The following is a 12,500-nucleotide window of genomic DNA, read 5'->3' as shown; positions in this document are numbered from 1 at the left end:
TTTAAAGTGTTCTGGTTTAAAGTGATTGGGTTTAAGGTGTTCTGGTTTAAAGTGTTTGGGTTTAAGGTGTTCTGGTTTAAAGTGTTCTGGTTTAAGGTGTTCTGGTTTAAAGTGTTCTGGTTTAAAGTGTTTGGGTTTAAGGTGTTCTGGTTTAAAGTGTTTGGGTTTAAGGTGTTCTGGTTTAAAGTGTTTGGGTTTAAGGTGTTCTGGTTTAAGGTGTTCTGGTTTAAAGTGTTCTGGTTTAAAGTGTTTGGGTTTAAGGTGTTCTGGTTTAAAGTGTTTGGGTTTAAGGTGTTCTGGTTTAAAGTGTTCTGGTTTAAGGTGTTTGGGTTTAAGGTGTTCTGGTTTAAAGTGTTTGGGTTTAAGGTGTTCTGGTTTAAAGTGTTTGGGTTTAAGGTGTTCTGGTTTAAGGTGTTCTGGTTTAAAGTGTTTGGGTTTAAGGTGTTCTGGTTTAAGGTGTTCTGGTTTAAAGTGTTCTGGTTTAAAGTGTTTGGGTTTAAGGTGTTCTGGTTTAAGGTGTTCTGGTTTAAAGTGTTTGGGTTTAAGGTGTTCTGGTTTAAGGTGTTCTGGTTTAAGGTGTTTAGGTTTAAAGTGTTTGGGTTTAAGGTGTTCTGGTTTAAAGTGTTTGGGTTTAAGGTGTTCTGGTTTAAGGTGTTCTGGTTTAAAGTGTTTGGGTTTAAGGTGTTTGGGTTTAAAGTGTTCTGGTTTAAAATGTTTGGGTTTAAGGTGTTCTGGTTTAAAGTGTTTGGGTTTAAGGTGTTCTGGTTTAAAGTGTTTGGGTTTAAGGTGTTCTGGTTTAAGGTGTTCTGGTTTAAAGTGTTTGGGTTTAAGGTGTTCTGGTTTAAAGTGTTTGGGTTTAAGGTGTTCTGGTTTAAAGTGTTTGGGTTTAAGGTGTTCTGGTTTAAAGTGTTTAGGTTTAAAGTGTTTGGGTTTAAGGTGTTCTGGTTTAAAGTGTTCTGGTTTAAAGTGTTCGGGTTTAAGGTGTTCTGGTTTAAAGTGTTTGGGTTTAAGGTGTTCTGGTTTAAGGGTGTTCTGGGTTAAAGTGTTCTGGTTTAAAGTGTTTGGGTTTAAGGTGTTCTGGTTTAAGGTGTTCTGGTTTAAAGTGTTTGGGTTTAAAGTGTCCCTGGTTTAAAGTGTTTGGGTTTAAGGTGTTCTGGTTTTAAAGTGTTTGGGTTTAAGGTGTTCTGGTTTAAGATGTTCTGGTTTAAAGTGTTCTGGTTTAAGGTGTTTGGGTTGTTAAAGTGTTTGGGTTAAGGTGTTCTGGTTTAAGGTGTTCTGGTTTAAAGTGTTCGTGGGTTTAAGGTGTTCTGGTTTAAAGTGTTTGGGGTTTAAGGTGTTCTGGTTTAAAGTCTCTCTCTCTCTCTCTCTCTCTCTCTGTCTCTCAAATCCTCTAAGGCCTCTGGAGGCTTAATCAGTGTCAGACAGGCCTTCACTGCATCCGCCCAGCATGGACATATTAGCTTACACACACACACACACACACACACACACACACACCTTTTGTCTCAGTGTGGGGGAAAGTGGTCAAACTGCTGTTGCCAGAATAAGACCTTTCATTTTCAGTCAGAAATGGAGCGCTGTCAGTGACACACATACACACATACACACACATACACACACACACACAAATATACACAGTGCATGTTACAGTGAACTGTGGGCTGTTGTATGTAAATGAGCTGTGTGTGTTTGTAGACGAGCCTTTAATAAACACACAGAGCCGTCTGTGTCTTTAGGGTGCGGTTAGATGCTCCTGCAGTCTGATTCCTGAGTTTCCCCACAGTGAAGGAGGGAGATCCTGGAGAACAACGGAGGACCACTGCTACACTTCAGTCAAGGAAAGCTACAAGGCTCAATCTCCTGCAGCGTTCGGCCAGTCGGACCACACCGCCATCTTTCTCATGCGTTAACATAAACAGAGGCGGGAAGCTCTGGTACAGGAGGAGGTTGTACACTGGTTGGACCAATCAGCTGCTGCTCTGCGGAGCGCCCTAGATGGCAGACAGGAGAGCGTTCCAACGAAGCTCTGAGGACATAAACCTGTTTGTATCAGTGTATCTCAGTGTATCTCAGTGTGTATCACTGTATCTCAGTGTGTATCAGTGTATCTCAGTGTATCTGATACACACTGATATACACTGAGATACAAGGATCCACACTGATACACACTGAGATACACTGAAACACAATGAGATACACTGAGATACACTAATACACACCGATACACACTGAGATACACTGATACACACTGAGATACACTGATACACACTGATACACACTGAGATACACTGAAACACAATGAGATACACTGAGATACACTAATACACACCGATACACACTGAGATACACTGATACACACTGAGATACACTGATACACACTGAAACACACTGAGATACACTGATACACACTGATACACACTGAAACACTGAGATACACTGATACACTGAGATACACTGATACACACTGAAACACACTGAGATACACTGAGATAAACTGACACACACTGAGATACACTGAGATACACTAATACACACCGATACACACTGAGATACACTGATACACACTGAGATACACTGAGATACACTGATACAAACTGAGATACACTGATAGACGCTGATACACACTGAATCACACTGAGATACACTCATCTCAGTGTGTTTCAGTGTGTATCAGAGTATGTCAGTGTGTATTGGTGTGTATTAGTGTATGTCAGTGTATCTCAGTGTGTGTCAGTGTATCTCAGTGTGTATCAGTGTATCTCAGTGTGTTTCAGTGTGTATCAGTGTGTATCAGTGTATCTCAGTGTGTATCGGTGTGTATTAGTGTATCTCAGTGTACCTCAGTGTGTTTCAGTGTATCTCACTGTGTATCAGTGTGTTTCAGTGTGTTTCAGTGTACCTCAGTATGTTTCAGTGTATCTCAGTGTGTATCAGTGTGTTTCAGTGTATCTCAGTGTGTTTCAGTGTGTTTCAGTGTATCTCAGTGTGTATCAGTGTTTTCAGTGTATCTCACTGTGTATCAGTGTGTTTCAGTGTACCTCAGTGTGTTTCAGTGTGTTTCAGTGTACCTCAGTGTGTTTCAGTGTGTTTCAGTGTGTTTCAGTGTATCTCAGTGTGTATCAGTGTTTTCAGTGTATCTCACTGTGTTTCAGTGTGTTTCAGTGTGTTTCAGTGTACCTCAGTGTGTTTCAGTGTATCTCACTGTGTATCAGTGTGTTTCAGTGTATCTCAGTGTGTTTCAGTGTATCTCACTGTGTATCAGTGTGTTTCATTGTATCTCAGTGTGTTTCAGTGTGTTTCAGTGTACCTCAGTGTGTTTCAGTGTGTTTCAGTGTACCTCAGTGTATCTCAGTGTGTATCAGTGTTTTCAGTGTATCTCACTGTGTATCAGTGTGTTTCATTGTATCTCAGTGTGTTTCAGTGTGTTTCAGTGTACCTCAGTGTGTTTCAGTGTGTTTCAGTGTACCTCAGTGTATCTCAGTGTGTATCAGTGTTTTCAGTGTATCTCACTGTGTTTCAGTGTGTTTCAGTGTGTATCAGTGTGTTTCAGTGTGTTTCAGTGTACCTCAGTGTGTTTCAGTGTATCTCACTGTGTATCAGTGTGTTTCATTGTATCTCAGTGTGTTTCAGTGTACCTCAGTGTGTTTCAGTGTACCTCAGTGTGTTTCAGTGTGTTTCAGTGTACCTCAGTATGTTTCAGTGTATCTCAGTGTGTTTCAGTGTATCTCAGTGTGTTTCAGTGTGTTTCAGTGTGTTTCAGTGTATATCAGTGTGTTTCAGTGTGTATTAGTGTATCTCAGTGTGTATCAGTGTGTTTCAGTGTACCTCAGTGTGTTTCAGTGTGTTTCAGTGTGTTTCAGTGTACCTCAGTGTGTTTCAGTGTATCTCAGTGTGTATCAGTGTTTTCAGTGTATCTCACTGTGTATCAGTGTGTTTCAGTGTACCTCAGTGTGTTTCAGTGTGTTTCAGTGTACCTCAGTGTGTTTCAGTGTGTTTCAGTGTGTTTCAGTGTATCTCAGTGTGTATCAGTGTTTTCAGTGTATCTCACTGTGTTTCAGTGTGTTTCAGTGTGTATCAGTGTGTTTCAGTGTGTTTCAGTGTACCTCAGTGTGTTTCAGTGTATCTCACTGTGTATCAGTGTGTTTCAGTGTATCTCAGTGTGTTTCAGTGTATCTCACTGTGTATCAGTGTGTTTCATTGTATCTCAGTGTGTTTCAGTGTATCTCAGTGTGTTTCAGTGTGTTTCAGTGTATCTCAGTGTGTTTCAGTGTGTTTCAGTGTGTTTCAGTGTATATCAGTGTGTTTCAGTGTGTATTAGTGTATCTCAGTGTGTATCAGTGTGTTTCAGTGTACCTCAGTGTGTTTCAGTGTGTTTCAGTGTATCTCAGTGTGTTTCAGTGTGTTTCAGTGTACCTCAGTGTGTTTCAGTGTGTTTCAGTGTATCTCAGTGTGTTTCAGTGTGTTTTAGTGTATCTCAGTGTGTATCAGTGTTTTCAGTGTATCTCACTGTGTATCAGTGTGTTTCAGTGTGTTTCAGTGTATCTCAGTGTGTATCAGTGTTTTCAGTGTATCTCACTGTGTTTCAGTGTGTTTCAGTGTGTATCAGTGTGTTTCAGTGTGTTTCAGTGTACCTCAGTGTGTATTAGTGTATCTCAGTGTGTATCAGTGTGTTTCAGTGTACCTCAGTGTGTTTCAGTGTGTTTCAGTGTACCTCAGTGTGTTTCAGTGTATCTCAGTGTGTATCAGTGTGTATCAGTGTGTTTCAGTGTATCTCAGTGTGTTTCAGTGTGTATCAGTGTGTATCAGTGTGTTTCAGTGTATTTCAGTGTGTTTCAGTGTGTTTCAGTGTACCTCAGTGTGTATCAGTGTATCTCAGTGTGTTTCAGTGTATCTCAGTGTGTATCAGTGTGTTTCAGTGTGTCTCAGTGTGTATCAGTGTGTTTCAGTGTACCTCAGTGTGTTTCAGTGTACCTCAGTGTGTTTCAGTGTATCTCAGTGTGTATCAGTGTGTATCAGTGTGTTTCAGTGTGTATCAGTGTATATCAGTGTGTTTCAGTGTACCTCAGTGTGTTTCAGTGTACCTCAGTGTGTTTCAGTGTGTTTCAGTGTATCTCAGTGTGTATCAGTGTGTTTCAGTGTATCTCAGTGTGTTTCAGTGTGTTTCAGTGTATCTCAGTGTGTATCAGTGTTTTCAGTGTATCTCACTGTGTATCAGTGTGTTTCAGTGTACCTCAGTGTGTTTCAGTGTGTATAAGTGTGTATCAGTGTGTTCAGTGTGTTTCAGTGTATCTCAGTGTGTATCAGTGTGTTTCAGTGTACCTCAGTGTGTTTCAGTGTATCTCAGTGTGTATCAGTGTGTTTCAGTGTACCTCAGTGTGTTTCAGTGTATCTCAGTGTGTATCAGTGTGTTTCAGTGTACCTCAGTGTGTTTCAGTGTATCTCAGTGTGTATCAGTGTGTATCAGTGTATATCAGTGTGTTTCAGTGTACCTCAGTGTGTTTCAGTGTGTTTCAGTGTACCTCAGTATGTTTCAGTGTATCTCAGTGTATCTCAGTGTGTATCAGTGTGTTTCAGTGTATCTCAGTGTGTATCAGTGTTTTCAGTGTATCTTACTGTGTATCAGTGTGTTTCAGTGTACCTCAGTGTGTTTCAGTGTGTTTCAGTGTACCTCAGTGTGTTTCAGTGTGTTTCAGTGTGTTTCAGTGTATCTCAGTGTGTTTCAGTGTGTTTCAGTGTGTATCAGTGTGTTTCAGTGTGTTTCAGTGTACCTCAGTGTGTTTCAGTGTATCTCACTGTGTATCAGTGTGTTTCAGTGTATCTCAGTGTGTTTCAGTGTATCTCACTGTGTATCAGTGTGTTTCAGTGTATCTCACTGTGTATCAGTGTGTTTCATTGTATCTCAGTGTGTTTCAGTGTATCTCAGTGTGTTTCAGTGTACCTCAGTGTGTTTCAGTGTACCTCAGTGTATCTCAGTGTGTTTCAGTGTGTTTCAGTGAATATCAGTGTGTTTCAGTGTGTATTAGTGTATCTCAGTGTGTATCAGTGTGTTTCAGTGTACCTCAGTGTGTTTCAGTGTGTTTCAGTGTACCTCAGTGTGTTTCAGTGTATCTCAGTGTGTATCAGTGTGTTTCAGTGTATCTCAGTGTGTTTCAGTGTACCTCAGTGTGTATCAGTGTATCTCAGTGTGTTTCAGTGTATCTCACTGTGTATCAGTGTGTTTCAGTGTGTCTCAGTGTACCTCAGTGTGTTTCAGTGTGTTTCAGTGTGTATAAGTGTGTATCAGTGTGTTTCAGTGTGTTTCAGTGTATCTCAGTGTGTATCAGTGTGTTTCAGTGTACCTCAGTGTGTTTCAGTGTGTTTCAGTGTGTATCAGTGTGTTTCAGTGTACCTCAGTGTGTTTCAGTGTATCTCAGTGTGTATCAGTGTGTTTCAGTGTACCTCAGTGTGTTTCAGTGTATCTCAGTGTGTATCAGTGTGTATCAGTGTGTTTCAGTGTGTTTCAGTGTGTATCAGTGTATATCAGTGTGTTTCAGTGTGTTTCAGTGTATCTCAGTGTGTATCAGTGTCTGACCAGGGTTGTAAAATTAACTTTGTGTTCTTCTGCCCTCTAGTGGTGAAGCACTCACAATACACTGGCTGTAGCTTATTTACATATGCAGTATATAGACAACAGTATTGAGACACCTACACAGTTCACCTTCAGGAGCATTTATGAGATTCTAAAGCCTTCCATTCTAAACCCCTTTCCTAAACACTGTTCAATAATAACACCACTCACAGCTGATGGAGGAAGATCTAGGAGGGAGGAGATTTCACCAGCTGACTTGTTGTTGTTGGTGCAGCGGTGTCTCCTATTACATACAGAACCACGCTGGAGTTCAGTGAGCTCTTCAGAACCTCCTGTTCTTTCACTGATGTGTGGAAGAAAGACAGACTGCAGGACTAGAGGCTGGAGTTTATAGAGCTGTGACTATGGGACTAAAGCAAACACCTGAATTCACTGATGAATCTTCTTAATCAAAATTTAATGAGAACTTGTAATTTGTACACAAAACATAGATGTATTACCATTCGTTTTTCAGTCTTTTAAATTCAGTAAATTCAGTAAAACAGAAGTGTGTGTTAGAGTGTACAGGAGTGTGTCGGTAGAGGATGTGACATTCACATTCACTAATCATCAGCTATAGATGGAGTCTAAACAGAGGTGCACTTTAGCATAAGACTGTAAATAAAATAATTATTATAGCAAAATAGCTGCAGCACATTAGTAATGATACACGTGTTTATATAAACACTGCTGACAGGCTACTGTATAAAACACCATCAGTGACAAAAACATCACCTTATCAAACCAGAAAACACATGCAAATAAACCTACAGAGCGCCCCCTACGTGTCCTGTAGTGTATTACAGTCTGTCAGAATGAGCGTGTGGATCATATGATCATTATAGAGCATTATAGAGCGCCCCCTACGTGTCCTGTAGTGTATTACAGTCTGTCAGAATAAGCATGTGGCTGATATGAGCATTATAGAGTGCCCCCTACGCTTCCTGTAGGGTATTACAGTCTGTCAGAGTGAGCATGTGGATCATATGATCATTATAGAGCATTATAGAGCGCCCCCTACGCTTCCTGTAGTGTATTACAGTCTGTCAGAATGAGCGTGTGAATCATATGATCATTATAGAGCATTATAGAGCGCCCCCTACGCTTCCTGTAGTGTATTACAGTCTGTCAGAATGAGCGTGTGTATCATATGAACATTATAGAGCATTATAGAGCGCCCCCTACACTTCCTGTAGTGTATTACAGTCTGTCAGAATGAGCGTGTGTATCATATGAACATTATAGAGCATTATAGAGCGCCCCCTACGCTTCCTGTAGTGTATTACAGTCTGTAAGAATGAGCGTGTGGATCATATGATCATTATAGAGCATTATAGAGCGCCCCCTACGCTTCCTGTAGTGTATTACAGTGTCAGAATGAGCGTGTGTATCATATGAACATTATAGAGCATTATAGAGCGCCCCCTACGCTTCCTGTAGTGTATTACAGTGTCAGAATGAGGCTGTGGATCATATGAACATTATAGAGCATTATAGAGCGCCCCCTACGCTTCCTGTAGTGTATTACAGTGTCAGAATGAGGCTGTGGATCATATGAACATTATAGAGCATTATAGAGCGCCCCCGACACTTCCTGTAGTGTATTACAGTCTGTCAGAATGAGCGTGTGGATCATATGATCATTATAGAGCATTATAGAGCGCCCCCTACGCTTCCTGTAGTGTATTACAGTCTGTCAGAATGAGCGTGTGGATCATATGATCATTATAGAGCATTATAGAGCGCCCCCTACGCTTCCTGTTATTACAGCCTGATCTTTGAAATTTCTGAATTCTGCAGTAATTCTCAATCCCAGCTACTTTTGACTTGTATTCAGAAGTCATGTTCACTCTATCGAGACTAACATTTTTGCTTCATATTGCTTTGTAGATCCGAACTGCAGGTTGGTGCTGCAGGTCAGATCACACCCAGGTAAATGATTAGCTAATATAAGCTACTTAAGGAAAATCTAAATCTAACATGCCCAGGAAATTTACCTGAAGTTACCTGGAAACCACAAATACGGTCACATAGAAATTTGACTGCTGAAGCACACACATATCTCCTCCATCTACTTCCTCTTCTCCAAGAAGTTGGAGGGTACCCAACCCCGCCGCATGTGTGTGGAGTCAAGGGTGCGGCAGTACCACCACCCGTTCGTGTTCTTCTCTAGAACCTCCAGTCTTGTTCCCGCTGGGAATCCCATGGACTCTGTGTTGCCGCCATAATCGGCCACTGAGACGTATTCCTCTCGCAGGTTGTTGTGGATGAGGTGCGGTTTGGGCTTCACCATGGATACGGGGACAGACCGCCCAGAACCGGTCAGGTCACGGCGGGTAATCTGGGGACCTGGAGACTCAGTCTTCCAGCGAGGGCCTGGGTTCTCCTTAGCGACAGTGTTTTTGTCCTTGGTAACACTGGCGTATTCGTTTGCGACACTAGGGTTGTCTTTAACGTCATGGCTTCCATCCTGGAGTCTTACTGCGCCCTCGCCGGCCCCTCTGTGGCTCGAACCACTCTGCTGATCCTTTCCCGTCTCAGGGTCGCCGCCCCGTATGCCTGCAATGTGTGTGGGTGTGATGGATTCCAGGAAATAGGTGGGAACCCAGCCTTCTTGCGCCCCCCAGCGGACAAACCACCAACCACTTTGCTGCTTCTCCAACACCTCCACCAGCACACCGGCTGGCAGGCTCAGCTCACCAGGTGCCCCCTGCTGGAAGTCTGCAGTACTGCGATACAGCTGGAGGCGCGTGATCCCGGTCTCACTGCTGATGGCTGATAGCTGACGGGGTGTGACTTCGGCCTTGGCTCTGACAGACAGCCGGGAGGGCATGACCTCACCCTCAGAACTGACAGACAACAAGGGGGGTGTGACCTCTGCTTCTGCGCTGAGTGACAGCTTGAAGGTGGAGGAATCATCCAGCGAGGAGGTGGAATCAGTCTCAGACCCGGCTGACGTTCGCGAGGTTCTCCAGTGGTTCTGGTTCTGCTGGTTTGTGGGTTTCAGGTTCCGTCTGAGGGAGAAGTCCGGGTTTGTGGGTTTTGGACGAAGGCTGGGTTTGGGTTTGGACCCTTCAGTCTGCTGTTCCTGGGAAATGGACACAGTACTGAACTCGATCGTGGGGGCGTCATATTCAGGAGGATCCCACACTGGTCTCTGGTGCCCCCTGATGGACGAGTGTGTGTGAGAGTATCTCGTTTCCAGGCTTTCTGAGACTCCAGCTGTGCCGCTGTCATATATAAGCTGCTCTTCCCCGCCCTGTACCTCCTCTCCCAGCCAGTAGGGGGCGGACTGTGGGGCTTTAGCGTCTGCAGGAAGAAACGAGAGCTCAGGCTCCAGACCCATTGCCGGAACATCATACTCCGGTTCCTCATACACACGGATCTTATTGAGGGTCAAGACATCAGACTCCATGCAGGGCAGTGAGCTCTGCTTTTTGATGGGCGGAGCAGGGGGCGGGACTTTGGGTCGTGTGAGGGTGCTGGTCTTTCGGCTTAGACTTGGTTTCTTCCGCTTGTCCATGTAGGAGCACGGAGCCCAGCCTTCTTTATCTGCAATCTGCACATACCACCAACCACCAGAGTTCTTCTTTATGACCTACACACACACACACACACACACACACACACACACACACACAGACACACAGACACACGCACACATACACACACACACACACACACACATATACACACAGACACACAGACACATGCACACACATACACACACACGTACACACGCATACACACACACACACACACAGACACACACACACAGACACACACACAAACACACAGACATACACACAAACACACATACACACACACAGACACATACACACACACAGACACACACACACATATACACACACAAACACACAGACACACACACAAACACACATACACACACACGCACACACACAGACACAAACACACACACACAGACACACACAAACACACATATACACAGACACACACACAAACACACATATACATACAGACACACACAGACACACACACACAGACAAACTGTGAAATTGTCAGTTTGGTATTCACAGAGCTGCTCTTGTCTGGATATTTCTGGGTGGTGATCCGCTCTCTCTCTCTCTGAATGATATCCCAATAACATCTGGACAACATCAGCCCTAGTTAGTGATAACTGTGATAACTGATCAGTGATAAATGGGTGGTGGTACAGGTGAGATGGAACAGGTGAGATGGAACAGGTGAGATGGTACAGGTGAGATGGTACAGGTGAGACGGTACAGGTGAGACGGAACAGGTGAGACGGAACAGGTGAGATGGTATAGGTGAGATGGAACAGGTGAGACGGAACAGGTGAAACGGAACAGGTGAGATGGTACAGGTGAGATGGTACAGGTGAAACAGAACAGGTGAGATGGTACAGGTGAGATGGAACAGGTGAGACGGAACAGGTGAAACGGAACAGGTGAGATGGAACAGGTGAGACGGAACAGGTGAAACGGAACAGGTGAGATGGTACAGGTGAGACGGAACAGGTGAGATGGAACAGGTGAGATGGTACAGGTGAGATGGTACAGGTGAGACGGTACAGGTGAGACGGAACAGGTGAGATGGTACAGGTGAGATGGTACAGGTGAAACAGAACAGGTGAGATGGTACAGGTGAGATGGAACAGGTGAGACGGAACAGGTGAAAAGGAACAGGTGAGATGGAACAGGTGAGACGGAACAGGTGAAATGGAACAGGTGAGATGGTACAGGTGAGACGGTAAAGGTGAGACGGAACAGGTGAGACAGTAAAGGTGAAACGGTACAGGTGAGATGGTACAGGTGAGATGGTACAGGTGAGATGGAACAGGTGAGATGGTACAGGTGAGATGGTACAGGTGAGACGGTACAGGTGTGGTACCTCAGCCTTTTCTCCTCCACTGAAGCTGATGCCATCACTCAGACATGAGTGGAACTCAGCGATGGTGTAATACTCTACATCAACACTAGGGGCATCTGGAGGCTGTGGCAGCTGAAACCCCTGGAGAAACATAAACAGTGAATAACTGAACCCTGCTCTAAACCAAAGACCCAATCAGAACGGTTCCCTCAGACAGGTGAGTGTACCTGATTATAGCAGTGGTGTAAACAGAGAGGACTCTAATGATGACTGTTTTACCCTCAACTGGACTGAACTGGACTGAACTGGACTGAACTGGACTGAAACGGACTAAACTGAACCAGACTGAACTGATTTAAATGAAACTCAACTAAACGAAAGTGAATTAAATATTGAATGATATATATTATATATATATATATATATATATATATATATATATATATTATATATATATATAAAATCTGAATTATAGTATTATACTGAATTAGATTTTAATTAGAATTTAATTGAACAGAACAGAATAAAACTAAACTATTTGGAGACACAAAGGTGGCAAATTCAGGACCAGAATGTAAAAATCCATCCCTGGGTTTTGTTCCAGCTGCCTGGGCAGATTATTACTCTCCAGACCCGAGTCTGCCACCTATAACTGATTTAAAGTGAATTAAAGTGAGTTTAAGTGAATTAAAGTGAGTTTAAGTGAATTAAAGTGAATTAAAGTGAGTTTAAGTGAGTTAAAGTGAGTTATAGTGAATGAAAGTGAGTTATAGTGAATGAAAGTGAGTTAAAGTGAGTTATAGTGAATTAAAGTGAGTTATAGTGAATGAAAGTGAGTTATAGTGAATGAAAGTGAGTTATAGTGAATTAAAGTGAGTTATAGTGAATGAAAGTGAGTTATAGTGAATGAAAGTGAGTTAAAGTGAATTAAAGTGAGTTATAGTGAATGAAAGTGAGTTAAAGTGAATTAAAGTGAGTTATAGTGAATGAAAGTGAGTTATAGTGAATTAAAGTGAGTTAA

At 42.9% G+C, this 12,500-nt stretch overlaps 1 protein-coding gene across 1 annotated transcript in view; it reads right to left on the bottom strand.

The window, feature by feature from the left end:
- Positions 1-7,006: 7,006 nt before the first annotated feature.
- The window catches only part of sh3pxd2ab (SH3 and PX domains 2Ab), a 16,717-nt gene continuing 11,223 nt past the window's right edge, over positions 7,007-12,500 (bottom strand). The window contains 2 exon segments of the mRNA XM_072688919.1: positions 7,007-10,205; positions 11,501-11,620. Coding sequence (XP_072545020.1) covers positions 8,679-10,205; positions 11,501-11,620 — 1,647 coding nt within the window. The 3' untranslated portion in view covers positions 7,007-8,678.

The sequence above is a fragment of the Salminus brasiliensis genome, chromosome 10 (assembly GCF_030463535.1).
Source record: "Salminus brasiliensis chromosome 10, fSalBra1.hap2, whole genome shotgun sequence".
NCBI lineage: Eukaryota > Metazoa > Chordata > Actinopteri > Characiformes > Bryconidae > Salminus > Salminus brasiliensis.
The sequence above is the reverse complement of the archived record's forward strand: the minus strand, read 5'-3'. Positions and strand labels throughout refer to the sequence as shown.